The sequence below is a fragment of the Chaetodon auriga genome, chromosome 20, assembly GCF_051107435.1.
Source record: "Chaetodon auriga isolate fChaAug3 chromosome 20, fChaAug3.hap1, whole genome shotgun sequence".
NCBI classification, from domain to species: Eukaryota; Metazoa; Chordata; class Actinopteri; order Chaetodontiformes; family Chaetodontidae; genus Chaetodon; species Chaetodon auriga.
Genome location: NC_135093.1, coordinates 11,357,515 through 11,385,434, shown reverse-complemented (window position 1 = coordinate 11,385,434; position 27,920 = coordinate 11,357,515). Strand labels below are relative to the sequence as shown.

The window sequence follows — 27,920 nt, the reverse complement described above, 5'->3', positions numbered from 1 at the left end:
GTTTATTGTATTTAAACGCAGCTGCATTGGGTTGTAGTTTCTACTCCTGTCCACTGGGTGGCGAACGAACGAACAGCTTTACGGACTACCTCAGCCTTCGAGAAGAAGATGGTGCTTCCGTCATGCTTGCTACGGTTCATGATGACTTTAATTCAGTGATACTTGATTCAAACGTGCCGCGGTGGGAAACAAATGGCCTTCGCTCTGCCGGTGTGGCTCGCGGTCCAGGAGGAGCTCCTCGGACACAGCCGGGTGGATTACGGGGCTCCGAGCTGTTTCGACGAGTTCGACGACGAAGCTTTGTTCCTGACTTTCCACCTCACCAAACCCTGCATCGCGTTTATTACAGACTCTGTGCGCATCCGCATGAAGAAAGTCGATTTGAAGAAACCTGCGCCGTCAGTGGACGTGATGGTCATGGTGGCCCTGAACTATTACGCACACGGACTCTCCTCCGCTACCGTGCAGCAGAGAGTCGGGCTGAAGCAGACCGACTGCCCCGCGGTCATCAGCACCGTGTCCGGGGTCATCGCAGGGATGTCCGATCAATTCATCTCATTCCCACAAATGGAGGAAACCAAAGCCAGAGTCGCCTCAACCATAGAGACTTTCTGTGGGATCCCTAACGTGCTGGGCGTCCTGGCTCCAGCTCACTTCAAGATCAGAGCTTCTCCCTATGAGAAGGACTCTTTCAGGTCTTTTGTCAACACTCTGGGTTACACATCTGTCGTAAGCCAGATGATATGCGACTCCGACGGCAACATACTGAGTGTAGAGAAGTGTTGTGTGGGCAGCACGCTTGAGCAGGAAATGTGGGAGTCCTCGTTCAAAGGAAGGGAGATGGAGGAGGAACTGCACGGGTCATATTGGGTTATTGGTAAGATCACACATACACATAAACAAACAGATAGAAAGGGGAGTGGATGGGATGGATTGCTCATGGGCATTAATGAGAATGGTGACCTTCATAATTCAACCATACCATCCTTTTAGTAGGTGTACAGATGAGCTGTACCCTGCAAGGATTGTAGCCTCCACCGTCCATACTAAGTTTATGAATCTGTATTATTTAAATAAATTACATTACAACCTTTAGGATTAACATTTGAATTGTGTCTCTGATGTTGTATTAATTGCATTGTCTTGCCTTTCTTAAAGGTGGAAAAGGTTACCAGTTGAGCAAACATGTCTTGACCCCTGTGTCAGAACCCGCAAATGTCAAGGAGAGCCGCTTCAATGAGGCCCACACAAAGATCCACAACGTCATGCGAACAACGCTCGGCTCCTTGAAGAGGCGCTTCAGGTGTTTGATGCAACTTGGTTTTGCACAGGAAGGCTCTTTGAACAAAAAGTCCAACATTATCAAGGCCTGCTGTGTCCTGCACAACATCGCTGAGAAGTTCTCCGTCCCTTCCCCACCCGCAGCTGGTAAAATTGAGCGTCTGCATCCAGGCAAGCAGCATTTAGTGGGAGTAGAGCTCAACCCCGAGGCCCTAAAAGCCAGACAAGAACTCATCGATGGTAACTTCTCTGTTGACTCCAGTAGCAAGGACCTACCAATAAATACAAATACAGGCATCACAGAAGAGGAAGTGTGAGCCGAGTGGGTGTGTTGTCTGCTCTGAGAAGCAAACAGGATCATAAACTTACTGACATGTTAAGACACAACACTGGAACCAAAGCCCGGCAGTTTGGAGCAGGTCGCTGCTCTGTGACCGTTTGATACCAACGTACAAATGTGACGCTGTTCTGGGTTTTTCATGTCGTCTGCAGGCTTTTTCAAAACATTCAGGTATTTTTGTTAATAAAAATATTTTATTTCTTGTACAAATAGAAAACCGTTCTTTTCTATCTTTTTCTCATGTTTTCTAAATGTTGAGACATTCTTCAGTCGTCTGGACGTGTCGTTTCCTCACACACTAACAATGATGCTAATAATAATAATAATAATAATAATATACATTTGCACATGAGAGGAACAAAAATTCAAGTTAAATAAAATCTGAAGTGTGCTATGCATACACAGTAAATACAAACTTGTGTGTTTTTCATATTTACAGTTTATAACAAAATGTAGAAGATGACTTCAGGATTGATTCTTAATTAACTGCACAAAAGACTGACTGCAGGAGGGACAATCGTGTTTAGGCGTTTTTGTGAAACTCTCGGAGTGCAGTGGCATTGGCATATATCATGTCAGCATTCTCATATATGTTCTCTTCAGTCTTCTCATTTGGCTTCAGACAGTCGATGATACACTGGTGCAAGAAAATATACTGGGACTGAAAAAGAAAGAAACCACAACTCCTGGTCATTTGAAAAGCCAAACTTTGAGTGTAGAGTGCTTATACGGCGTATTCTGGCTGGCACCTCCTTGTATGCGGTATTGTCACAGGCTTAAGCATTTAAAGACATTAAACTGCATACTGAGTTTCCTAGCAATAAGCCAAGCCTTTGTGTTTGGATTTATTCTAATTCAGTATGACAAAGACTGTAAATGCATATGAACACACACACCTCAGCACAGGGGAACCTACATTCATCAAGGTGTGGCCCTTACATATAAACAGCACAAACTACGATTGAAATCAAGTTTTACTTTCAAAATGACAGAAATCTTGCTACAAGGACTTGTAAATAATCATAACATTGGATCTGTTGTCAAGTGTCTCTATGATATATTGTCTATAAAACTTCAGACTTGTAAAAGTTTAAATGGGACAGGAGAAAAGCCAATTTCACATCTGCGTGTTTTAAAAGGGTGGAAATTAGCAACTACATGGAAGTCTAATTATAAGTATAGTACCAATGCTTGTGCTATATCGCCAACTTTGGGAACCTAACGAAGGAAGTGGTAGCTTAGCCTGAAGCAACTTCATGTTTTTACCTCTGTCTGCACCATGTGTGGTCGGCTCAGTCTCATCTTGTGCACAAAGGCATTGATGCCCACTTCTCTCTCTTTCACGAGCTGCTGAAGCAGCACATCCAGGGCGATGATGGTGCCTGTCCTCCCCACTCCAGCACTGAGTGGAGTGAAAGTTAAGCAGTTAGTGTAAAGATGTGCTGGTCATCATCAGGTAATTGTATCATAAGATATAACTGCAGTAAGCTATTCAGTTGACCTTTGTCTGCGCTTTTGTCTTACCTTCAAGTGGTTTTCATATACAAGTGCCCAACAAATAGCTACTCTCAAAACTTATTTCATACCTGCAATGAACCACAGTTGGTGCTCCAGCCCCATCTCTCTCTATGTGCTGTCTCACCAGTCCTCTGAACTGGATCAGGACTTCTGTGCTCTGTGGGACTCCATGGTCAGGCCAGGCAGTGAAGTGAAAATGTTTCACTGTGCGCTCCTCTGAGGTTTTGCTCTGTGAGAAAGATTCACATACAGGGATTCATACACTGCAAGTCTATGCCTTGAGCGAATAGAGTGGTTAGTAATTGATACTTTGTCGAGCATCATCCTCTAAAAGCAAATGTTTGAAGATTCAAACAAGCTTCTTTTCTGACATTTGAAGTAAAATCCATTTTTTTTTCTACACAATTAGAGACCCAACCTATTTAGCTAACACCATAAAAGATGTACAAATGTTTCATACGTGTTCCAGCCTAAATTCCCTCAGTGTCCAGTTGGGCTCCTGCTGCTCAGATCTCATGGTGACCAACAGCTCTCCGAGAAGGCGAGGCTCGCTGTCTGCAGGCCAGTATTGTTCGCACTTAGTCTAAGATACAGAAACATTCAAAAAATAGATTTGTGTCAGTTCTCTGTGGAAACCGAAAAACACACGAAAAACAGAACTAGAGAGCTGTGACATGTAGAATGTCACCATTTGACAGCACATTAGCTATAAGAGTAAATGATTCACAGAGGCTCACTCAATTTTAAGTTTGCACTTCCCTTTAAAACTGGCAAGGAAAGATGCTCAAATCTGCCTGGGAACTCACCCGTCCTCCCTCAATGCAGTTGGTGACCATGACAATGCCTCTCACTCTCTGTTCCCAGACCATCCTCCAGAAATCATTGACTGTGGAGGGCAGAGGACCCTGAGTGGCAATGTACTCTCTGTTGCTGTTGTGACCCTGAGAAGCAATTGTCCAAATTACTATGTAAGCTTTTATATGTCCTCCATCACTCAGTATGAAATAGAACAGCATTTTATGCTCATCAGATCATATAAAGTCAACATGAATTGCTACATGTCAAATGCCTGCTTGTGTACAAGATGTTTTAGCAATTGTGGTATCTTCAATCCAGATAGTGAAAGGTTCCAGCTTCTCACATCTGGATTCTTCTTGACAGTTTGAGTCAATATTTTTTATAACATCACCGTCTAGAGGTATACAACAATTACAGAGAGAGCTTTATTAAATGATTGTCAGTCATCAAGTAATACTTACTGGCATGTAACTGGCATTAATGTAGTCGGACTTCCCATTGGGAGTTGATGAGAGCTTCACCCGACACCAGTCATCTGGAATGAGAAAACAGAGCCACAACAGGAAAGAGTCAGAGGACAGTGGATAGTGATTCTCTGTTGTCCCGATAGCATGGCACAGTAGTCAGGGGACAGACGGCTTACATGGCAGAACGTTGGTGAAACGATTCCTCGCTTTGTTCTCAGGTAGAAGAGCTTCCTTTTGTGTCTGCTCCGTGCCAACAGGAATGAGGCTCTGCATGACAGTTGGCAGATGACACGCCATGTAATTGAGACAAAGGTAAATGGAAAACACACAGAACAATACCACAACTATACATACACAGGTTTACAGTCCTATACAGAAGTAGGAAGGATAGAAGAGGAAGAATGAAATCCAATTAGCTTCTTTATGCACCTCATATTCCAGGCTGAAACCCCTGTTCTCGTCCTCACTTAACTCGTAGAAGTGGTCCGCAAACTTCGCCGCAGAAATAGCTCTGAAAAAACACCAAAACAAAAGTAGAATTAGTGTTAAGTCGTATACCTAATTATATGGACGAGAATTGAAAAACATAAATATTACAGAATAAGGAGTGACATTAGTTGTAGATGGTTTTTCATGCAGAGTTAACAAATTAATAATCTAATTATCCAACTAAGTAAGACCTCATTTTCTCTTTCTTAGCACATAGCAGGGGACTGACAGTGGTGTTACCATTTTAAAGAGATGATGAAGTCTATACTTACTTGCACTTTTTATAAGATAGTTTGGAACCACCAATGAACGACTTTTTTCTGCTGTTGGTTAGAAGCAAAGAGGTTCACTGATCCAGTCTGATGAGTACATTTCAGTGAGATAATGCAACTCTAGTCACTGAGGCATCACCAACCTGATAATATTTGGTCTTTTAAGCAAAATGAAAACAGCCAGACACACCAGGGCACCAATAAGCAGCACAGCACATACTGACCCTGCAATGACTCCTATGGGAGAAAAGTCTGTATTAAATGATTTGTAACATAAAGTAGATCCGCAACACAACAGAGCAGTCCATAACAGCATCATAGTCACACTATCTTTATTTTCTCATGAGGGGGAATTTTGCAATGTAAGAAACAAGCAAGTCATATAACTGATGCCAAACAGCACAATAATGAGGGAAAAAGTCATAATGTATCGTTCAAATTTTACATTAGGAAACACACTGAAATGTTTTTTTCTATAGATTCACATACTCACCTCTTGGATCAGTAGAACACGAAAAAACAAATGGTTCAGACCTCCTTTCAGTCTTGGACAGTGAAGCTAAAGACACCTCATACGTTTTAGCAGGTTGTAATCCTTTTATTTCGATAGACTGTCCTTTATCGATTGTGGAGGTTTCTCCAGTCATGTTCACCTCCACTCTTCTCCACACACCATCCGATTCATCCAAGACAATTAAGACAGAATATCCAAATGCCACATATTCACAGTGACCTCTTATATTTGGAGGAACTGAGTAAAACAAGTAGAAAGATGCCTTTAGAGTACAATCACTAACAACAACGCAGATTGTAACCAGTTAATTGAAGGAATTATTAATAAATTCATTCATTTTGAAAATAAATAAAGTTCCAGCCCATATAATCACATAGAACCATTTCAAATAGCACTATTAACTTATGGTATGTGAATAAAAGGTATTTTCAAAACAAACAAAAAACCTGACTATTACTATGTACAGGGCACCTTCTACAAGAACAATCGTTAAACTGCATTGAAATCTTTATTCTTAAAATATAGATTGAGGAAGTTATTGTTAGTACTGCACAGTATTTCCATGGAAATGCAGACAAATATTCATTTTACGTGAAAAGACAAATGTGTACTTACTGATTGTCAGTTCATGGCGACACTGTTGAAACCATGTGGAACTTCTTTCATACAAAAGAGACACGTTATAGGTTGCACCAGGGTAAAGGCCAGTAAATGACACATTGGGACTTCCAGGACTGATGTGTTCTCGTGATTCATTAGTGGCTGTTGCAGACGTGAACAAGCCTTCAATCGTTCCTTGGATCGATGAGTTCGTAACATGCCAGGCTACAGTGTTACAGTTTATGGCTGAAATGAGAAAATAATTGTAGACAAAAGCCTTAATTTGTTAGTTTTTAACAATTAATCCAATAAAAAAAATATTATTTATATAGAAAAATATTTAATGACAGCAGTTCCATATATACCTGTTAATGTGAAGTTTTTGTAAGCAGTGCTGTTGAGTCCAGAGAACATTGTGATCACGCTGTATGGAAACTCTGTTCCAGGCTGGAGAGATGTGAATGAATGTGACACAACATTCCTTGATCTATGTGGATGAAGATGCAAATTTTCCCCATTCATTTGGAGAAAGTAACTCCAGTCTTTGTTCACATCCACACTCCACTCCAGGGTTATGCTGGTCACAGCGCGTTCAGTCACTCTGACCAAGGCCACCATTGAGGGAACTGATGAAAAGAAAAGAAAAACTTCAGCGTAAGGTCAAGTCCAGTTCACCTCTACTGGCTGCTGTGTGTTCTATTGAACTCATGTTCTTAGCATCTATTTTACACCTTTTTAGCACTGTCTTATACTTATTTGATTTTATTAATCTGTTGCAAACTCTTCTGCATTTTGAGTAATTACTGTATAAAGTAATGTGATGTAAAGAAATTCGAAACATAAACTCAATGATCTCTTACCAGTGGCAGCATCAAATGTGTATTTGGTGCTGTTGATGTCTGCAAACACAGTGATGAGTGTAAAATGATATTTCGTCCCAGCAGTGAGTGAAGAGACCTCATGTGTAACTGATGGCCCTTGATGAGGGTCGCTGATACTTTCCTCCTTCAAACTGCCTTTGTTATCATATTGTAGGATGTAGGTTGAGATGCTGTTAACCTTGTGCCACGTCAGAGTTATACTAGTCTCAGTTTGTGTTGACACTTCCACGTCCTTAACATTTTCAGGAGCTGAAAGACAAACAGTTGACACTTTCATTAGGGAAAACGAGTTGAGTGTGACACTTTCACCACAATAATGGGTGATTTGTAGTCTTTTTTTAGCAAATGATTCGTTTAATGAACAACAGTCAAAAATGTTCTGTGAGCAGCACCCATGTGTCAATAAGAACCTTTTCATTAGATATTGTTACAGAGCTCTGCACTGGGTCTAGCTGCAGGCCTATATCAGGTGAAACACATCTTACCAGTGGCTGCAGTGAGGTTTACTCCACTGCTGTTGACATTTTCAAACACAGTGAAGAGAATGAAATCGTATGTAGTCCCACTTGTGAGTCCTGAGATTGTGTGTGTCACTTGTTCATGTTCCGCTGATGCACTGACGTCAATCTTTTCTTCACCGTACAAAAGCATATAGTTGGGGAAGCCATCCACTTTTGCCCACTGCAGAGTTACACTGGTCTCATTTTGTTCAATTGGTCTGAACTCTTTTGCATTAAGAGGAGCTAGAAAGTAAAAAGAAATTAAAGACAAACAGTTGACAGTTTCATTAGAGAAAAGAAGGGAAGCTTTCATCACAAAACTGAGTTTTTGTCGTCATTTTAGCAAATGAATAGTTTAATTAAATTCAATTATTTTATTAGCAACAGTCAAAAATGTTATGTGAGCAGAATCCATGTGTCAATAAGAAACTTTTCATTAGATATTGTTACAGAGCTCTGCACTGGGTCTAGCTGCAGGTCTATATCAGGTGAAACACATCTTACCAGTGGCTGCAGTGAGGTTTACTCCACTGCTGTTGACATTTTCAAACACAGTGAAGAGAATGAAATCGTATTTAGTCCCACTTGTGAGTCCAGAGATTGTGTGTGTCACTTGTTCATGTTCCGCTGATGCACTGACGTCAATCTTTTCTTCACCATACAAAAGCATATAGTTGAGGAGGCCATCCACTTTTGCCCACTGCAGAGTTATACTGGTCTCATTTTGTCCAATTGGTCTGAACTCTTTTGCATTAAGAGGAGCTAGAAATTAAAACACACCAATCCTTGTAAATATACAGTATTTAATCATGTCTCTATATTAGCTATTGCAAGTTTTGCTTTACTCAACTGATACTGGAAAGTGTGTGAAAACACTAATTGTAAATACAGCACGTTCTCTTTAATATGCTTTTTACATATCACAAGCAAAATGCTTAATTCTAAACATAAACTCAATGATCTCTTACCAGTGGCAGCATCAAATGTGTATTTGGTGCTGTTGATGTCTGCAAACACAGTGATGAGTGTAAAATGATATTTCGTCCCAGCAGTGAGTGAAGAGACCTCATGTGTAACTGATGTCCCTTGATGAGGGTCGCTGATACTTTCCTCCTTCAAACTGCCTTTGTTATCATATTGTAGGATGTATGTTGAGATGTTGTTAACCTTGTGCCACATCAGAGTTATACTAGTCTCAGTTTGTGTTGACACTTCCACGTCCTTAACATTTTCAGGAGCTGAAAGACAAACAGTTGACACTTTCATTAGAGAAAAAGAGTTGACTGTGACACTTTCACCACAATAATGGGCTATTTGTAGTCTTTTTTTTTTTTTTTTTAGCAAATTATTATTTTAATTAGCAACAGTCAAAAATGTTCTGTGAGCAGCACCCATGTGTCAATAAGAACCTTTTCATTAGATATTGTTACAGAGCTCTGCACTGGGTCTGGTTGCAGGCCTATATCAGGTGAAACACATCTTACCAGTGGCTGCAGTGAGGTTTACTCCACTGCTGTTGACATTTTCAAACACAGTGAAGAGAATGAAATCGTATGTAGTCCCACTTGTGAGTCCTGAGATTGTGTGTGTCACTTGTTCATGTTCCGCTGATGCACTGACGTCAATCTTTTCTTCACCGTACAAAAGCATATAGTTGAGGAAGCCATCCACTTTTGCCCACTGCAGAGTTATACTGGTCTCATTTTGTCCAATTGGTCTGAACTCTTTTGCATTAAGAGGAGCTAGAAAGAAAGAACACACCAATCCTTGTAAATATACAGTATTTAATCATGTCTCTATATTAGCTATTGCAAGTTTTGCTTTACTCAACTGACACAAGGAAAGTGTGTGAAAACACTAATTATAAATACAGCACATTCTCTTTAATATGCTTTTCACATATCACAAGCAAAATGCTTAATTCTAAACATAAACTCAATGATCTCTTACCAGTGGCAGCATCAAATGTGTATCCAGTGCTGTTGACGTCTGCAAACACAGTGATGAGTGTAAAATGATATTTCGTCCCAGCAGTGAGTGAAGAGACCTCATGTGTAACTGATGGCCCTTGATGAGGGTCGCTGATACTTTCCTCCTTCAAACTGCCTTTGTTATCATATTGTAGGATGTAGGTTGAGATGTTGTTAACCTTGTGCCACATCAGAGTTATACTAGTCTCAGTTTGTGTTGACACTCCCACGTCCTTAACATTTTCAGGAGCTGAAAGACAAACAGTTGATACTTTCATTAGAGAAAGAGTTGACTGTGACACTTTCACCACAATAATGGGTGATTTGCAATCTTTTTTTTTTTTTTAGCAAATTATTATTTTAATTAGCAACAGTCAAAAATGTTCTGTGAGCAGCACCCATGTGTCAATAAGAACCTTTTCATTAGATATTGTTACAGAGCTCTGCACTGGGTCTAGCTGCAGGCCTATATCAGGTGAAACACATCTTACCAGTGGCTGCAGTGAGGTTTACTCCACTGCTGTTGACATTTTCAAACACAGTGAAGAGAATGAAATCGTATTTAGTCCCACTTCTGAGTCCTGAGATTGTGTGTGTCACTTGTTCATGTTCCGCTGATGCACTGACGTCAATCTTTTCTTCACCGTACAAAAGCATATAGTTGGGGAAGCCATCCACTTTTGCCCACTGCAGAGTTATACTGGTCTCATTTTGTCCAATTGGTCTGAACTCTTTTGCATTAAGAGGAGCTAGAAAGTAAAAACACACCAATCCTTGTAAATATACAGTATTTAATCATGTCTCTATATTAGCTATTGCAAGTTTTGCTTTACTCAACTGATACAGGAAAGTGTGTGAAAACACTAATTGTAAATACAGCACGTTCTCTTTAATATGCTTTTTACATATCACAAGCAAAATGCTAAATTCTAAACATAAACTCAGTGATCTCTTACCAGTGACAGCATCAAATGTGTATCCAGTGCTGTTGACGTCTGCAAACACAGTGATGAGTGTAAAATGATATTTCGTCCCAGCAGTGAGTGAAGAGACCTCATGTGTAACTGATGGCCCTTGATGAGGGTCGCTGATACTTTCCTCCTTCAAACTGCCTTTGTTATCATATTGTAGGATGTATGTTGAGATGTTGTTAACCTTGTGCCACAGCAGAGTTATACTAGTCTCAGTTTGTGTTGACACTTCCGCGTCCTTAACATTTTCAGGAGCTGAAAGACAAACAGTTGACACTTTGATTAGGGAAAACGAGTTGAGCGTGACACTTTCACCACAATAATGGGTGATTTGTAGTCTATTTTTAGCAAATGAATAGTTTAATGAACAACAGTCAAAAATGTTCTGTGAGCAGCACCCATGTGTCAATAAGAAACTTTTCATTAGATATTGTTACAGAGCTCTGTACTGGGTCTGGTTGCAGGCCTATATCAGGTGAAACACATCTTACCAGTGGCTGCAGTGAGTTTTACTCCACTGCTGTTGACATTGTCAAACACAGCGAAGAGAATGAAATCGTATGTAGTCCCACTTGTGAGTCCTGAGATTGTGTGTGTCACTTGTTCATGTTCCGCTGATGCACTGACGTCAATCTTTTCTTCACCGTACAAAAGCATATAGTTGAGGAAGCCATCCACTTTTGCCCACTGCAGAGTTATACTGGTCTCATTTTGTCCAATTGGTCTGAACTCTTTTGCATCAGGAGGAGCTAGAAAGTAAAAAGAAATTAAAGACAAACAGTTGACAGTTTCATTGGGGAAAAGGAGTGGAGCTTTCATCGCAATATTGGGTTATTTGTCGTCATTTTAGCAAATGAATAGTTTAATTCAATTCCATTATTTCATTAGCAACAGCCAAAAATGTTATGTGAGCAGCATCCATGTAAATGGACTGTATTTATATAGTGCTTTTCTAGTCTGACAACCACTCAAACCATATTTACAACAACTTTGCATTCACCCATTCACACACACATTGGTTAAACCTGCTCATTCTGAGCATTATCCATTCTCACACACTTACACACCGATGGCACAGCATCAGGCTTCAGTATTTTGTCCAAGGATACTTCGACATGTCGGCTGCTGAGACCTAGGACTGAACCACCGATAGGTGGCCAACTGCTCTAGCTCCTGAGCCGCAGCCGCCTCGTGTTAGTAAGAAACTTTTAATAAGATATTGTTACAGAGCTCTGTACTGGGTCTGGTTGCAGGTCTATATCAGGTGAAACACATCTTACCAGTGCACTTTTTTGCATTAGGAGGAGTTAGATTGTAAAGTGACATGGAGAAAACTAAAAGAAATTACAGGTTACCCCTCGTAAAATGTGCTGTTTTGTGTCGTTTTCTCAAACAAATAATAAGTTATATTAGTCCTTCAAAATCTCTAAAATCATCATGTCTTGGTTGGCTGCTGGCAGTTTTAGTTTGTTGACGAATAGGACCCATTGAGAAACTTGGAATGACATTTAAATGCTGAAAATTGTTGAGCCAATTTGCATATCCCAACAAAAATCCATAAATGAAAAAAATTACAATAGCGGCTCACACTTACTTGATTTTGTCACTGAAAGGGTTGTCAGTGGAGTGGTTAACAGTGGTGTTGTTGTTTTTGCTTCTGTTGAACTTGGCCCTGTTAGCGTTGTACCTGGTGCTGATGGTGTGCTGGAGTCAGTGATATCCTAAAAACCAAACAGGAATCGTTGTTCATCTGACTATAGAATCTACACAGTTGAGGTAATCTTTGAGTATCCCGCAGTAATGTAACTTATCCTATTATCTTGTATCTACATTACATTATCTAACTGTGCCACAAAGAGCAGCTTGACATGGAGATTAAAAAAATTCAGCAGAAATAATGAAAGTGTTTTGCTCTACCTGTCAGTCAACAATTTTTCTTAAAGGTACCAAAACTTTTTTGACATAAACATATGATATTGTTGTGCAGGAACTTTGAGGAAACATCAGTGATCTTAAAATGCAAATTATGGCCCATTAAAGCATTCTGTATGTCCCAATATTCCATATCTACTAATATATACAGATTATAGTACAAAACAGTATCCAGCTACACCACCTTGTCTAAAATATACAATAAACAAGATAACATATGTTAGAGGCTCCGCTCCCTTTATGTTTTACATTACGTTATTTCCTCATTCGTGCTCTCTCTGAGGAAGTGAGTGAAAAAGAATTATCGCTTCCAAGAAACAATGAATTCAGATTTCACCATCTGAAAAAGTCCATCATTCTTAAATTGTGCAAGTCTTTTAGTTTTCTGGACATACTGATATTTCAAACGGCACAATGCCACTGTCTAAACTTTATCATGCTCTAAACCTTCACTGTGGTTTTGACGCTATGGTTTCTTTTTGTAGAGGGTAACCTTCTTTTGAATAATGGTACGCTATCTGATCATTGTCAAAGCAAAAAAAAAAAAAAACTTACCCGAAGTAGAAAGACACACAGCAGCAAATGGGCAGAGGTGATTCTGAAAGATAAAGGCTTCATCGCTGTTGAGGTTTGTTAAGCTACACACATACTGTGAGCTTGTTAAATCCGTTTGTTGTCCCCCAGATAAACCTCAAGTTTCTATTTTCAGTACTGCCACTGATGTGTTGACAAAGACAACAACACTTAAGGCTGGCAGACAATTTCTTCGTGCCTGGGATGAAACAGTCTAATGTTAACTTTATTCCACCGGTGTTGACTTTTAATTCTCAACCATGTCCTCCTTCTGTAACCTCTGGTCCCCTGTCATATCGGCAAGTGAGTAAGTAAATAGCTGCTTCTCCTTTTTGGCCTTATACAACCACAGAGACCTTTGTCCCGCCTTTTACTTCCTTATTAACGGTCAAAGTGTGTCCGTTTTACATATTTATTGGTGTTATGTCAGTTATATTTGCTTTGTGCTGATTATAGCAGTTCAACGTTTGTGACTGCCTTTGCACCTTCACAGGTGTGTTTTCAACCATTTAAACTATTTATTTTATTTCATGATTTCTTAGTTTAAATCACTACCAAGTCTCTTCAGTTGGGCTGGTTTCACAGAACAGCAGATTTGCATTTGGTTTCTTTGCATTGTCTCAGGAGGCAGTAATATTTATAGCTTCTTTGTGGTTGAGTTCTATCGGGAACTGTGAACAGAAAACAGTATCAACACATTTTTAACAGAACAGTGTTTATGGTCTTATATCATGGTCCAGCACTTTGAAATTACCATTATATCACAGACAGCATCATCCAATATCTGTATTGGGGAAACATGAGGAGGAAGTTGTCTTTCATAATTATCATCCTTTTCCACAATCCTTGAATTGTACGTAATGTCACTCTTTAACAGAACAATTATAATGACCTTCTGTATTAGTTATTGAGCATAAATAGTGCTTGTTTTAAAAAACACATATTCCTTCAACATTCATGCAAACATAGTGTATCTTATGATATTTCGTCCCTGTCTGCATGATAATTTGCTTTTCATAACATTTTCAAACCTGCACTCTAAAGTTACTAAAATTCACATTCAACATTGTGCTCATGTTTTTTGAATCTTAACCCATACAAACCTTAAAATTAATCAAGTTTCCACTTATTTTGGTTAGGTACATATGGTGGTTTGGTGTAACTGAAACCTTTGAATACAAAGAAACTTAACTTTGCAGTAAAAATACAGAACATAATACAGATAACATAATACAAAATAGAGGAAAAAAAAGTCACATCACTCTCAATTTGAGATGTTGAAGAAGAAAAGGCCTAAAACTTAATGCAATACAAAGTCATACAATTCAATGGTTCTTTGACGTGCTCCTGATTCTCCTGTCAGGATGCTGTTGACTGTTTGACTGATGCTGAGAAGCTCACTCATAACTTTTATTACAAGTGTTTCAGTCACTGCTTGTTTGATCCACCCTCCCAGACTCTCAGCATACTGCAGCACGTACATAAGTAACTGTGGACTCTGTCTCCTGCTGTCCGCCCACTCCAGCCACCACATCACCCCCCTATTCTAGGATATCCACCAGCTTCCCATCGTTCGGATGCTTGCGCATTTTGTTCAGATTGGGTTGAACACTCTCATTGAAATACCCCATGCGTACCAAACAAACAAAAGGTGGCAGTAGAGAAGCACAGAGGATGTGAACACACAGCTGAGCTAAGGAGCTAACGTTAGCTGGGGGAGGATCGCTGTTACGTGCTGTGTAAACAAGAAGATAAGGCCAGCTAGAGTACTGGCAGCTGCCTCTACAGACCAAGTGAGTAATAAAAAGCAAAGGTAATACTGACCAGTAATAGGCTAACTAACGTTAAATCTTAGCCACGGCCTGGCTCAGCTAACATAAGCGTTATCTGATGTTAAGTTACACAATGTTTGGTTGATGCTAACGTTAGCTAAACATGCAACTTCGGCTAGCTGTCAGCGTTGACTCGTTAAGCTAGTGTTAGTAGCTAGGTCTTGTTTTAAGTGCTTTCAACAAACGAGCAGAAGTCTGAGCTTTTGAGGGAAACTTGTGTTGTAAGTGACTTGAACTAACGTTTTCCAGCGAACGTTAAGATAACTTCAGTTCACTGTTGCTGCTAACAAAACATGCTAACGTTACTGTAACCTTCACTTAAGTAGAAACGTTACAACCCACTTGAACTCCATTCACTTCAGAACACATGACGCCAGTCTGGCTGATGTTTTACTGAAGCTGTTAATCACCGGCTGCTTAAAAGCCGGCAAACGCAAGTGCAGAACTTTGGGAAGCTCAGTGCAGAGGACAAGTGAACAAAGGTGTTTGTTAGCAAAGAGAGCCGGCCGAGAAAGGAGAGGTAGCGTGATGTCTTTTTCCTCTGGACTGTTTTCTGCTCCAAAACGGGAGCCTCGCTTCTGTTTTAGTTAAGCTGTAGTTTTATCTAAACTGGCTTTGATTTCCACTAATAGTGTTTTTCTTTTTCAGAAATGCAGTCTGTGGTAAAACAAAACTTCCACGCGGAGACCGAAGGAGACATCAATAAACTCATCAACCTGAAGCTCAATGCGTCTTACACCTACCTTTCTCTGGTACGATTTCTGTAATAATAACGTTAATCCACACCAGTATGGTCCCTGAAAGACTAACAGTATTTGTTATGTAATCTGTTTAAATCCAGTTTTTGCATTGATGTAAAACGACAGATTTTTCCCCCCTTTGCGAGGAATCCTCTTTTTTCCCCCACGTCTGAATTGTAATCCCTAAATACAGTGCTTCTCTCATCTTTCTAGGGGATGTATTTTGACAGGGATGATGTTGCCTTGCCAAAATTCTCCAGTTTTTTCCTGGAGCGCTCAACGAAAGAGAGAGAACAGGCCGAGAAGCTGCTGGAATATCAGAACATGAGAGGAGGACGAATTTTGCTTCAGACTATCGCCGTAAGTCCACAATGTCCAGTTTTTCCAAGTCCCGATTGTTACAACTTGTCTTGGTGCATACGTTTATCCAAGTAATGTTCTGTTCTAGAAACCAAGTAGAGAGGATTGGAGAGGTGGTCTGGATGCAATGTCCTTTTCCCTGGACTACCAAAAGTCCATGAACACATGTATCCTTGAGGTGCACCGCAGAGCTGGCACCCACGCTGACCCTCATGTAAGTGCGGCACTGTTAGACAGATATAACTGCCACTTGGAGGATTTATTAAATATTAACTGCATCTTTTTCTAGGACTGTTTCACATCTTGCTCACTATTTTACGTCTTCTTTTCTAGCTGTGTGACTTCCTTGAGCAGCACTTTCTGATCGACAGCCACGACACCATCAAGAAGCTGGGCGATTACGCCGGCAGTCTGAGCCGCATCACTGCGTCTGAGACACACGGCCCTATGGGAGAATACCTCTTTGATAAACACACTCTGTAAAGGTCACAGCAGCTCAGTGATAGAAGCTCCACATTTCAAAAGATACGTGGAGTCAAGAGGGCAACAGTCCCTCGCACTGTGCATTCTTCTCCGTTACGAAATTATTTTCACAAACTTCACTCCTGTACCCCTGGCACAAGAGAAGTTCGAAGTAAAATAACAGAAAATACCTCAATTTTTTCTTAAGAGCCACAGTGGAAAAATAAGTCTCATGAATATGGTGCTGAAAACTACAGATTTCCTAAGCTGTTAAAACAAGTCACTTTTTCCATTTACACTCACATTTGTATCGTGTCATACATTCCAGTGTGTCAGAGGCTTTTACCTTCACAAATATAAAGTAAACACATTATTCTGAGTCAAAATAAAATTATTTAAAGAGTTTAAGATTCGGAATATTGAAATCCTTAATAAAGTCAGATTATGGTGACATTTTTGTCTTTTTCTGCCTTTTTTTTTTACAACCAGTTTAACTGAATGTCCAGTTGTTCAGACAGTTGTCTCATCTGCCGTGGAGTCTAAAAACACTTTCTGTGCTTTTCCTCATGTCATGTCTGCACCTATAGAACACTGTAAAGATACCAGTGGGACTTTGCTTACTCACTGTTGGTTTGAAGCTTAATGTTTAACATTAGGCAACCAGACAGCTTGTGGTTAAAAATGCCCATGCTGCTTCTTAGTAAATTACATGTTCCAGCAAAGATAAGATTCAGTTGCAGAAGTACTGTTTGTCAACTGAGTGCTTCACAGCCAAGCGAATGTTTGTGTTTCAGTTGCTGTCTAGCAATACAGTCCTGCAACACATTTCAGATATGAAACAAACATACAGTTGTGGGGGGAAAAGATCTTGATTTGTTGAGTGATTTTTGGATCAAAAAATTTCTTTGACCAAGAGAAAATGTTCTGACTGAATAAGAACATGTTACACTGTTTACAGTGGGAAGGCTATAATTAAAGTGATCTCTACTATTGTTGGGTGTACTCTAAAGTTAGTGTCCTCCGTGGGGAAAAAAGGTCCTGTTAATTATCTGACATCGCGGATTACAAAAGCCATGTGTTGACAAGACGCTGCCATACACACAACAGGGGAAATATAATACAACTAAGTATACCGGTCCTGCAGAAAATGCTATAAAACTTACAATACTCATTTTTGTTGCTGTGTTAGTGTTTTTTTTTTGTTTGTTTGTTTGTTCTGGGCTTTTTTTAATTTCTCTCTGCAGTGAGTAAGTTAGCTAGTAGAGGAGGCTGTTGAATGTTGGATTGGATCCACTGAGATCTCCAGATGCAGCAGTGCAAACACGTGGCAGCATGCCTGAGGATTACAGTTGACAGTGCTCTAAATACGGGTATATGTTTTGTACAGTAAAATGGTAAGCCAAGGGATGGGAGGATGGAATATCCACTCTCAGTGAAAGTTGTTGGTAGATTGACGACTGACTGCGAGGACAGCTATGCTGGAGGGATTAGTGGAGGGCCGGATGTACTACAATCTCAATCTAATGGATAAACACAACCACTACTGCCATGTCTCATCAGTCTAATGAACAGTCACTTTTCCAACTCAAGGAGAAGCCTTAAATTGTTTAACACAATTGAGATTGTGAGCAATGGAGGAGTTGTACAACGTAAGAAAAGGTAACTGTTGCTTTTTATGGATCTTCAGTCAGAGACCCGAAGCAACAGATGTGTTTTCAGCATTCTAATATCGGGAGGAGGGGAAGGGGGGATTAAATCACAACACTGCTCTAGTGATTTGCCAGCGTTTTAGCTTTGATGGAAAGGGTTGCAGGGAGTCTGCCAGTCAGAGTCAGTGGCGTACAGAAGGAACAATGGGCTTGCGATTGTGAGGGCTCCAACAGGCCAAAGGGGAAGCAACAAGAAATACACTTTGAACTGAAAGTTGCTCCTAAAGCTCTTTTGGTATAGAGGAAATTAAAGGAACATATCAACAGGTAAGATCAATATACATCAGATTTCAAACATTTCTGTTTTGATTAAGTGCGAGATGAATGCAAAAAAAATTAACCAGTCAGAAAAAAATAGACTTTTTTAAATTCAGTTTTTTTAATGATCAGATAAGTCCCATTTGGTTTGAAAGGTGCTTTTGATGTGAATGATTTGTCTGTAATTTCCTATGACTGAACCAAATCATCAACCCTTTTAAATGGCTGATAAGAGTTATCTATACATGAGAACAGACACCAATAATGTTTAAATTTCATTCAACATCCTCTATTAAAAAGCAGTTGCAACTAGACAAATGTGACAATTGCCAATGAGAAATGTCTGTGATTCCAACAAAAAATGTTACTTTTCATGTACATTACATTTTTTATATATATATATATATATATATATATATATAAAATTTTTTCATATTTTGAATAGTATGGGGATAAATATTTATGAAAACTACATATAAAAAGATCAGGGTTTCCTCTCAATCTTGGCCAATGTCCACTTGCCGTCTTTTGAAATACCTTAATAAAAAGCAATCATCATTCCAGTATACTCTCCAAGGGAGGAAAATTGAGGGAGGAGACCAACTCCGAATTTGTTTAAGCTTTGAGGATCTGGGATTTTGGATTAATATTGTAGTGCCAGAGTTTAATCCAGTTACATGCAGAGACATTGACGAGAGAAAAATGGGGATGGGACAAACGGAGTGAAAGCGTGGGTTATGGGGCAGGGGAGATGACAGAGAGAATGAGAGTAACAGAGGGATTAGGGTCAGCCATGTTGAGCATCTGGCTGAGAGATGTCCGACGCTCTTGAATTGTACTGCAACGCATGGACATAGGGATTACACAGCGTACATACGAAGTTGAGTTATGTGCTGCTGTAGGGGCCAGCAGAGAACATAACAAACCAGCAACACATAATTAACTGCACTGATTTTGATGGTCTTTACAGCTGACATGAGGTTGGGCAGCGCTGGGGTCCGGGCCCGGAGGGCTGCGGAGCCATCCGAACCAGAGCCAGAGGAAGCAACAGAGCCAGTTCATCATGAGCACTCCCATACGGAACACCATGAGCACTCCCATTCAGAACATCACCCCGGCCACGACTACAACCACATGAAGGAGAAGTTCATGAATGAACTTGGTCATCTGCCAAGTAAGTCACTTCTAGAATTTGCAGGAAAAATCATACTTTTATTTATTTGTTGGAATAAACTTTATCTTTGGTTATTACTTGAAAGAGGAAATACCAGATGATACATCAGAGAGCGAGGACGGACGATGGCAAACTAGCTAGTAGCCTCTCTATTGTTTACTGTGGTGCAATGCTTCATGACTCCATCAAACCTTTGTTACAGTTTTGATTGACAGACCCCTCGTGGCAGAAATTGTTGCAGCTGGTAAAAGTGGGGCTAACTTGAATGACTTTATATGCTGCTGGGTAGCTTAACCTGTAACAGTACATCATGTTTTATCAATTAATTCACATTTTGTTTTAGTAATCTAAATCTGCATAGTAACTAGTAAATTTACTGAATTACATTCCACTACAGACTAAGCCATGAAGAGAGTATAGTACAAGGAATGACTTTCATGGAATATGAGCTTCTTTTCTTGGTAATTATACCAACTATTTCAATGTTTCTGCCTATGAAAATTGAAGTGGAAAAACTGAGCGAGCATTTTTTTTTTTTCAGTTAACAGCTACTGGGATGCTTTGAGTGAAGCACTTAATGATGAACTACACTGCTGGGGACTGTTGTACAGGGCCACTCCCGGCTGGGAGTGTGTTATCATCAGATTGTGGTGAAGGGTGTTGCTGACAACCACATGCATGCTCAGCAAACCATCCCTAGATAAACAAGTTCTTAAAAAATGTTAACGTCAATGTAGATATGCTTAAAAGAACCCTCCAATCTTCTGTTGTACGAAGCACCGTATTTTATTTCAATAGTATCATATTGTATTTCAATGATATGATGCATTTCTCCCTTGGCTCCGTTTCCAAGCAGTCTATGTTGGACATTTGGAGCTGATTTAGACTATAGGAGTAGACTGACCAATGAAAGTGGAGTTTTCTTTTATGTAATCTCAAGATGTGAAAGATTTAAATCCTCTTGGAAATCCAGATGTATAAGACCAACAAGCTTTAGATGTCAAGATGTCTACTTAAAGATCAGATTCAAACATGTTTGTTTGTTTGTTTGTTTGTTTGTTTGTTTGTTTGTTTGTTTGTTTTGTTGGGGGGTTTGTCATTGTTGCTTGCTTGAGGGGCAGAGTTTTTCCATATATTCTTTATAATATTGTGAATGTAAGGGACATCAGGGGATCAGACCCCCACTCCTTTCTACCATAGTAGGCACAGTCTGCACACAGTGAATACTGATAAGTGAATTCACCTCTATTTTGCAGTTCCAATGTGGGCAGTGGGAGCCATTGTTGTGGTGGTCCTGGTCTTGGTGGCATGCTTCATCTTCTGTGTTTTCAAAAAATGCTTTGGGAAAAAGAAAAAGCCAAAGAAAGTGAGGGAGAGGAAGACAGGCCGTCGCAGAAAAGAAAAGGAAGGTGAAGGAGAGACTGGAGAGAAGGTATGTGATTTCCAGCAACCCCTTATTAAATAATCTTACCTTCTTATCCTCATGATGAAGATCCACTAATGTTTTTATCTCTCAGGAGGGGGAGGTGAAGAAGGAAGGGGAGGAAGAGGAGAAAGAACAGGAAAAGTTGGGTAAGCTGGAGTTCTCGTTGGACTACAACTTCACAGACTCCCAGGTAGGTCCTGTGTGAACACAAAATCATTATCATCAAACATAGGGACCAGCAAATACCTATCAGAAACAGATCTATACACTCTTTTCATCAGACTTTTGCCTTTCACTGCTTATCCTGACGATTGTCCTCTTTCCCCTCAAGCTTATAGTGGGTATCCTTCAGGCTCAAGACCTTGCTGCTATGGACATGGGGGGAACCTCAGATCCCTATGTCAAAGTCTTTTTGTTGCCAGACAAAAAGAAGAAGTATGAGACCAAAGTGCAGCGCAAGAATTTATGCCCTGTTTTCAACGAGACTTTCATTTTCAAGGTACCACATTCCCGACATTGTGCTGTTGTCAACTTGACGTTGTCTGTGTTTTGTTTGTTCTTTCTCTTGTCTTTATGTCTCTGTCGCAGCTTGTGTTGGTGTTCCAGGTTGTTGGTGACATGTCACTTTTTACCCTCATGAGGCAGAAGTGTGGCCTATGTCTCTACTTCCCCTCGTCTTTAGTCTTTCATTCCTTGAATGGCGTCTGTCAAGGTATCCCTCCCCAAACACTGCAGTATGTTTTTGAGTGTCTCCTGTCACTAAATGTTCTTTGTTAGTGTCTGGATTTGTCAGTTTTACTACAGGTACTGTAAACAAAATTGTCTACCCTCATCTATTCAACATACAAACATCTCTTTCTAGATCCCGTATGCAGAGTTGGGTGGAAAGACTTTGGTGCTGCAAGTATTTGACTTTGATCGTTTCTCCAAGCATGATATGATTGGTGAGATAAAGATTCCAATGAACAGTGTTGATTTGGGCCAGCCAATGCAACAATGGAGAGACTTGGAGAGTGGTGAGAAGGAGGAGGTATGATATATTGTGTTTTCATTCAACCTCGTGTCAGTTAATGTTGGAAAAAAAATATTTTGATAGAAATTGTGATAATCAACAGCTTAATAAAATATGTCTTCAATTTAAGTTGATGATACATGACAGTAATCCATAATATTCTCCTTTCAGCAAGAAAAGCTGGGCGATATTTGCATTTCTTTACGTTATGTACCTACTGCTGGAAAACTGACGGTGAACATCATGGAGGCAAAGAATCTAAAGAAAATGGACGTTGGTGGCTTATCAGGTAATTAAATTTCTTGCCACTTACTCTCATCGCTCATTAGAATGGGCTGCGTCAGCAAACTTAAAATACAACCATATAACCCTCTTTCCCTCTTCCATAAGATCCATATGTGAAGATTGTTCTGCAGCAAAATGGGAAACGGATTAAGAAGAAAAAGACGACAGTCAAGAAAAATACACTCAATCCTTACTTTAATGAGAGTTTCAGCTTTGATGTCCCCTTTGAACAGATACAGGTAGGCTGTGTCTTCATATCAATTTGAAATAGAACTGACACTCAGTGTTGATGTGGGGAATGATTTGATAACACACCCTTTTTCTCTCTCAGAAAGTGCAGGTGGTCATCACAGTGTTTGACTATGATAAACTTGGGAGCAATGATCCAATTGGAAAGACCTTCATGGGTTATGGAGCTACAGGAGTTGGCCTGCGCCACTGGTCAGACATGCTTGCCAATCCCAGACGTCCAGTAGCCCAGTGGCACACTCTCCTGCCAGAAGAAGAAGTTGACGCGGCAGTCAAAGCGAAACCTCGTTAGAGTTGCACCTTGTTCACGTATTACATACTGTTGATGGTGTTACTTCTTGTCATTCCTGATGTTTTGTCAATCTGGGTGTTCTATATTTGATTTTGTTTAATGTGTGTATGTGTGAACATGCGTGTGTATGTGAGCTGTACAGACATTTTTTAATATTTGGTTGTTGTTAAAACCAAGGCTTCCCCTGTTTTCCTTACACTGTAAACCAATATGACTCTGTACTTGTATACTTGTAAAACGTATCTGTAAATGTGCATCTTTTGTGTATGCTCATACATGGGCCTGGTAAAATCTGGCAAAATTTCAGAATGACTGTGTTCTGAAAGTTTAGTTGACTTTGAACACATGGTAGAGCTTCCACATCTCATAGTATGTACGCTGGGCATTTTTTGCTCATTTTGCAGTGCTGTGGTGCAGCAGAGTCCTGAAAATGGCTGCTGTAATGCTCTGGATCTTTTCAAATGCAAATAAAACCACAGTGGACAGTTTCGCATCAGTGCTTCTCTTTCTGTCTGACCTTTAATTTAATTAAAATCAATGGGTTATTTCAGTTTAACTGTCAAACCCGGCCGTGTTTTTTCCTAGAATGGCGAAGGTAGAGTCCACCCTACTATCTGTGATTGGATTACTCTGATATTACGTTAACAAATTATCATTCGCCTAACCAACGCACTAGCCAATCAGAGGAAGAGTAGGGCGGGTAACGCCTTCGCCATCCTAAGGAAAAACAGCTCCCGGTAGGTGATTTCTGCCTTCACCATGTAAGAACTGTCGCTTAGCAACAGAAGCCAAACTTTCTGTTCAGAGGCGTCTCTGTCATAAAATATTCTGTGAGGTGAGTTTTTCCTATCATTTTTGTTTTAACTGATAGAATCTGGTCGGAGCTTATGGCAGGTTTTATCATCATATTGAGGTTAGAGACGGCTTTGTGGCCTGGATCACATCTTAACTGATAACGCTAGCGTGAGATGTTGTTTGGACCAAGTACCGTTAGCTCGGGTTAGTTAAGGTTTGTGCTAAGCTAAGCTACCTCACATGAGCCCTGGACCAGGTGACACTGTCTGAAGACATGTAAAATGATCCCTGCTGATTGAATCATGATATAAACCACTTACAGTCAGGTGTACGGCTGTTTGACTTTCTCTCGGGCCCTTACAGGATGAGTGCTGGACGGCTGTCTGAGGGCGTGGGCTGCATTACTTGGTGGGGTTTCAGTCCTGCGCGCGACCTGCTCAGTATGGGTGAGAGCCTTAGGTGCACGAGGATACCTGGTCCTACACGTGCGTCAGGGCAGTGATGATTTCATAGTGTTGGAAAACAACTAAGTACTTTTTTTTTTTCCAACTTAAGTAAATTTTTCTCATGAACTTGTTTGTTTGTTTGTTTGTTTTTTCAGATTAAACACTAAACATTAAACAGGGTCCATTGTGAATGATGAGGACTCTCACTTTTGACACTTTTTGTTATTTTTGTTTTGTACTTTTACAAAAGTTTTTAAATGTGAGACTTTCACTTGTAAAGGTGTATTTATTTTTTTATTTTTTTATTTTGCTACTGTTATACTAGTGGAAAATGCATTACAATAACAGCTGAGGAAAACAACACGAGGCTTAACACATAACCACACAGATCACTCATGAACACTGAAACAATCTGTACACAGTATATTAGATATACAAATGAGTTTAATATATTTGTTTAACCAAACTATGTCCTCAAACTGTGCCTGCCCACAGCAGTGATCGTCCCTAATATATCCTATCAATATCTGCTGCAGGATTATTGCACCAGATAATAAAGTGCTTGTACTGCTGAGGTTGGACTTCCTTTTAAATGTTATATATAGCTCTGACGGTGCCTTCAGTGCCTTGCTTTGGGGCCTACAAACATTTTATTTTTCGTTCAAGAAGAGAGGCCAAACTCTTCCAGTGATAAATGATGATTTAACAGAGACAGCCGTTGAAGAGCAAAACATAATACAGTCAAAGTTGGCAAAATTATTAATTATGTATCACTTATAGTATAGTTCACCAGAAGACTAGACTAGAGATCTGACCATACATCCAGTGCCAACTTTTGATACTCTGCTGCAGACATTTAATTTGGCACCAACAGACTGTTGAGGTTTGGTACTCAGCCTTGGAAGCAGAGTGTGTTGGAACTATTGTGTGCTTTCTCTGTCTGTGCTTAGGGCCTGTGAGACTTGAAGGGGAGGTCAACGTTTTGCTGCTTGGCAGTGGAGATCCACGACATATTTTGAAGACCATTGCTGGTTTGCGGAATGGAGAAAGCCTTCATGTGAGCCTCAGTGTCCTAAACTATCGCGTCATACCTGAGAACAAACTGATATACTCACTGTGAGCTAACTTCTCTCTGCTCTACTGCAGGTGTGGGTGATAGAAAACAGCATGGAGGAGGTGGCTAGACAGCTGCTGCTCCTCTACCTGGCGCTGATGCCCCAGGAATGGATGGGAAATAATGGTGGGTGGGATTTTTGTGAAATTATTCACTGTCCAGTAAACATGTTACTGAAGCTAAACATTCAGGTGATTTTGGCCATGGTCTTTATTTCCAGAGAAGACAGAGGTTTTCCTGGAGTTGTTTGGGAACAGTGAGATCCGCAGTCAGACTGAAGAGACGCTGAGACGTTCAGCATCGCAGCTCTCTCTGTGTGTCACTGAAACACTGGAGACCGCCGCACACCCCTGTCTGAACACAACTCTGCTCAAGGTATAATCATTTGTTAAATAAACCTAATGTCTGTGTCTCTTTTGGATTGAGCTCTTCCTGAAATCAGACACTGAGGCCTGCTCAGTAGTAGACAAAACTTCAGTGGAAGTCCACTAATTTCATAATCTATATTTATATTTCTGCAGTTCAAGGAGCGAGATGAGCTGGCCAGGATATTCAAGTTGTGGTACCAGCCTCAGTCTTCATCATCTATTATGATGTCCAAAGCCTGGGATTATCGGGTGAGGCAGCACCTTGGAACACGCTACGACTCCAAGAGGGGCTGCTTCGACTGGGACCTTACAATGAAACTGCACGCGAAAGGGGTATTTGAGTATTTGGTGTACTTTTGTTTGTTTGTGCCTCCCACATTCACCCAAATTTTTCAGAAGGACAGATGATGCGTCTGTGTTGCACTGATGGATGGACACTCTCTTTGTACTGACTTTGTTGCAGTGCGGCGTCATTAGCAAACAACAGTACGTGCAATGGAGGGAGCGGGGTTTGGCGTTCGAAATGAGGGAAGGCGTTTACCAAACAACCAATGCAAGTTTGCTCTCTTCAAGAGTGTTCAGGCAGGTGAGTGTTTGTCTGTTTTTCTGCAAAACCTTTCTGCACTGTGCAGCAGTAACACCATATGAGAACTTATCTGTGTGTGTGTGTGTGTGGACAGAAAGGGGACAAAGTGGCTGTCAGGGGCTACTGGGGAGACGTTGTTTCCAGTCCTTACCTCGCCTTTGGCATTGAAACTGACGACAAGAGCCTCCTGAAGACACAGAATGGGCAACACATCAAGGTAAAACATACAGTAGCGACGTCCTTTTACAGCACAGTAGTAGTACGTTGTGCGTATGCTGAGGAACAACAGTGTCTTTTCTTCACGTCCACAGACAGCCCAGGATATCTCCTTGGCAAACGTACAGGCATTGTTCCAGTCCCTGTCCAGCAGACGGGGCTGCCCCACTACTTCTCAGTCAGACACAGAAGCAGAGGAGCCGTCTCCACAGACCGACCGAAAATCTTTCACCATCAGTGGTAAATGGGCATTAACACTAGCAGCCTCGTGGCTTCAGATGATTGTCAGTGTCAGCGCAGGTGAGAGTAGCAGTTCAGGCAATGACAAAAGCCATTTAACCTGCAGTGAAAAAGGTCCAGGCTGAGGCGAAAGATTAAATTTGATTATACTGTCTGAGTGTGTTTTAATGTGCATGTTTGAATACGTGAAGGATACCTAAGTGGGGCGCTGGTCTTTAAGCATTTCAGTGTGTGGCAGGTTACTTCCCCTCCCTCTGGAGCCTGTTTTCACCTGCAGTACACAGTAACTTGATGATTTTAGCACTTAATTTTCTAAAATCCTCATCAGACTTGATGCACCTGAATGGGGTCTCTGTGACCTTCCTGCCTATGGATTCACTGTACAAACTGCCAGAAAAACAGAAATACTCCCACTTCTTCAACATCATCTACTCCTCAGCCAGGTGAGGGATGTTTTTCTCGAACCACGACAAAGATCATTTCACTGAGTCAATACTTCATATTTCCTTAAACATAAAGATAGTAACTTAACCTAAAATAGAGTCTTTCCAGCGTCCAATCACCTCGACAGCAGACTCCTGGTATGACTGCTGACCATGTTTCACTTCTGTGCTTTTGTTTCCCTCTCCGTCAATGCTGGAAAGCTGCGTGCACCAGTTGGGCCCGATGATGAGACAGATTGCAGCACCAGACGCTGTGCTCATCGTGGAGTTGGCCAAGTGAGGGGTTTTTATAGTAACAGGGCTTGTTTCCATGGTGACAGTACAGTCACCAAGAGTACAGTGACTATGTAATTCACAAACGCAGAGTATTTGCTTTGTGTGTCTGATGTTTCAGATTTGCTACGTGTCCCATGGTTAATTTGACTGACGAGCAGTGAATAATAAGTGTAAGTGCATGTGTTCCTGTGGATGTTTCAGGTACATTTTGGACCTCAGCAAAGAGCAAGAAGCAGGCTTTGCAGAGAAAGTGGTCAGCATCGCTCTCGAGGCTGAATTTGAGCCGTGTCTTGAGGGGAGGAGTGATGACGCCCATGCTGTTTTCAAACCACAGAAGTAAACAGTGGTTTCCTCTGCTCCCTTTGTCAACAGCTTTACCTTCACAATATGCAACAGACCGACGGTCAAAGTGACACGTTAAGAGATCTTATGCAGACAGAATTTATTTTTCCTTCCTAGTGGCTGTGAATTTTCACGAATAATAATCAGATTTCATTTCCAAAGTGAATAACATTGATAGAAAATGTTGCT

The 27,920-nt window shown here is 40.6% G+C and overlaps 5 protein-coding genes across 10 annotated transcripts; 4 read left to right on the top strand and 1 right to left on the bottom strand.

Moving 5' to 3' along the window:
• Nucleotides 1-92: 92 nt before the first annotated feature.
• LOC143339212 (putative nuclease HARBI1) lies at nt 93-2,027 on the top strand. Its single transcript, XM_076760317.1, has 2 exons — nt 93-877; nt 1,159-2,027. The coding sequence occupies exons 1-2, from the start codon at nt 193-195 to the stop codon at nt 1,596-1,598; spliced, it is 1,125 nt and encodes a 374-aa protein (XP_076616432.1). The 5' UTR covers nt 93-192; the 3' UTR covers nt 1,599-2,027.
• Nucleotides 1,810-13,454, bottom strand: LOC143339211 (receptor-type tyrosine-protein phosphatase H-like). 3 transcript variants are annotated; one of them, XM_076760314.1, is made up of 24 exons: nt 13,089-13,454; nt 12,196-12,322; nt 11,093-11,350; nt 10,587-10,856; nt 10,122-10,379; nt 9,611-9,880; nt 9,145-9,402; nt 8,629-8,898; nt 8,165-8,422; nt 7,646-7,903; nt 7,140-7,409; nt 6,645-6,905; nt 6,295-6,525; nt 5,659-5,916; nt 5,309-5,402; nt 5,166-5,216; nt 4,834-4,915; nt 4,581-4,671; nt 4,399-4,472; nt 3,946-4,080; nt 3,600-3,722; nt 3,208-3,368; nt 2,888-3,023; nt 1,810-2,282 (listed from the first exon to the last, which is right to left on the bottom strand). In XM_076760314.1, the coding sequence occupies exons 1-24, from the start codon at nt 13,149-13,151 to the stop codon at nt 2,145-2,147; spliced, it is 4,395 nt and encodes a 1,464-aa protein (XP_076616429.1). In that variant the 5' UTR covers nt 13,152-13,454; the 3' UTR covers nt 1,810-2,144. The 3 variants fall into 3 exon arrangements, with proteins under 3 accessions (XP_076616429.1, XP_076616431.1, XP_076616430.1); XM_076760316.1 differs by lacking the exon at nt 8,629-8,898; XM_076760315.1 differs by lacking the exon at nt 9,611-9,880.
• A 1,143-nt stretch (nt 13,455-14,597) lies between these two features.
• LOC143338592 (ferritin, lower subunit) lies at nt 14,598-16,953 on the top strand. Of its 4 annotated transcripts, none has more exons than XM_076759065.1 (5): nt 14,598-14,899; nt 15,587-15,690; nt 15,892-16,038; nt 16,127-16,252; nt 16,372-16,953. In XM_076759065.1, the coding sequence occupies exons 2-5, from the start codon at nt 15,589-15,591 to the stop codon at nt 16,519-16,521; spliced, it is 525 nt and encodes a 174-aa protein (XP_076615180.1). In that variant the 5' UTR covers nt 14,598-14,899; nt 15,587-15,588; the 3' UTR covers nt 16,522-16,953. The 4 variants fall into 4 exon arrangements, with proteins under 4 accessions (XP_076615180.1, XP_076615181.1, XP_076615182.1 ...); XM_076759066.1 differs by having other exon boundaries at nt 14,661-14,903; XM_076759067.1 differs by having other exon boundaries at nt 14,837-14,919.
• A 1,407-nt stretch (nt 16,954-18,360) lies between these two features.
• Nucleotides 18,361-23,401, top strand: LOC143339210 (synaptotagmin-1-like). Its single transcript, XM_076760313.1, has 9 exons — nt 18,361-18,476; nt 19,438-19,641; nt 20,898-21,073; nt 21,159-21,257; nt 21,399-21,566; nt 21,930-22,097; nt 22,251-22,368; nt 22,470-22,603; nt 22,696-23,401. The coding sequence occupies exons 2-9, from the start codon at nt 19,443-19,445 to the stop codon at nt 22,903-22,905; spliced, it is 1,272 nt and encodes a 423-aa protein (XP_076616428.1). The 5' UTR covers nt 18,361-18,476; nt 19,438-19,442; the 3' UTR covers nt 22,906-23,401.
• A 233-nt stretch (nt 23,402-23,634) lies between these two features.
• On the top strand, nt 23,635-27,852 carry dnaaf3l (dynein axonemal assembly factor 3 like). Its single transcript, XM_076759654.1, has 12 exons — nt 23,635-23,740; nt 24,064-24,146; nt 25,097-25,203; nt 25,293-25,386; nt 25,481-25,635; nt 25,782-25,961; nt 26,092-26,214; nt 26,309-26,431; nt 26,526-26,670; nt 26,999-27,113; nt 27,315-27,389; nt 27,591-27,852. The coding sequence occupies exons 2-12, from the start codon at nt 24,065-24,067 to the stop codon at nt 27,727-27,729; spliced, it is 1,338 nt and encodes a 445-aa protein (XP_076615769.1). The 5' UTR covers nt 23,635-23,740; nt 24,064; the 3' UTR covers nt 27,730-27,852.
• Nucleotides 27,853-27,920: the final 68 nt, after the last annotated feature.

Excerpts from the sequence above, each read along its gene's own strand:
- LOC143339210 (XM_076760313.1), top strand. The coding sequence starts at position 19,443 with ATGAGGTTGGGCAGCGCTGGGGTCCGGGCCCGGAGGGCTGCGGAGCCA. Across the intron at positions 21,258-21,398 it reads ACAACTTCACAGACTCCCAG|CTTATAGTGGGTATCCTTCA; the intron begins GTAGGTCCTGTG and ends TTTCCCCTCAAG. Across the intron at positions 22,098-22,250 it reads AGAGTGGTGAGAAGGAGGAG|CAAGAAAAGCTGGGCGATAT; the intron begins GTATGATATATT and ends TTCTCCTTTCAG.
- LOC143338592 (XM_076759065.1), top strand. The coding sequence starts at position 15,589 with ATGCAGTCTGTGGTAAAACAAAACTTCCACGCGGAGACCGAAGGAGAC. Across the intron at positions 16,039-16,126 it reads TTTTGCTTCAGACTATCGCC|AAACCAAGTAGAGAGGATTG; the intron begins GTAAGTCCACAA and ends GTTCTGTTCTAG. Across the intron at positions 16,253-16,371 it reads GCACCCACGCTGACCCTCAT|CTGTGTGACTTCCTTGAGCA; the intron begins GTAAGTGCGGCA and ends CTTCTTTTCTAG.
- LOC143339211 (XM_076760314.1), bottom strand. The coding sequence starts at position 13,151 with ATGAAGCCTTTATCTTTCAGAATCACCTCTGCCCATTTGCTGCTGTGT. Across the intron at positions 9,881-10,121 it reads AAACCTCACTGCAGCCACTG|CTCCTGAAAATGTTAAGGAC; the intron begins GTAAGATGTGTT and ends TTTGTCTTTCAG. Across the intron at positions 8,423-8,628 it reads CACATTTGATGCTGCCACTG|CTCCTCTTAATGCAAAAGAG; the intron begins GTAAGAGATCAT and ends TTTAATTTCTAG.
- LOC143339212 (XM_076760317.1), top strand. The coding sequence starts at position 193 with ATGGCCTTCGCTCTGCCGGTGTGGCTCGCGGTCCAGGAGGAGCTCCTC. Across the intron at positions 878-1,158 it reads CGGGTCATATTGGGTTATTG|GTGGAAAAGGTTACCAGTTG; the intron begins GTAAGATCACAC and ends CCTTTCTTAAAG.
- dnaaf3l (XM_076759654.1), top strand. The coding sequence starts at position 24,065 with ATGAGTGCTGGACGGCTGTCTGAGGGCGTGGGCTGCATTACTTGGTGG. Across the intron at positions 25,636-25,781 it reads TGAACACAACTCTGCTCAAG|TTCAAGGAGCGAGATGAGCT; the intron begins GTATAATCATTT and ends ATATTTCTGCAG. Across the intron at positions 27,114-27,314 it reads ATCATCTACTCCTCAGCCAG|CTGCGTGCACCAGTTGGGCC; the intron begins GTGAGGGATGTT and ends AATGCTGGAAAG.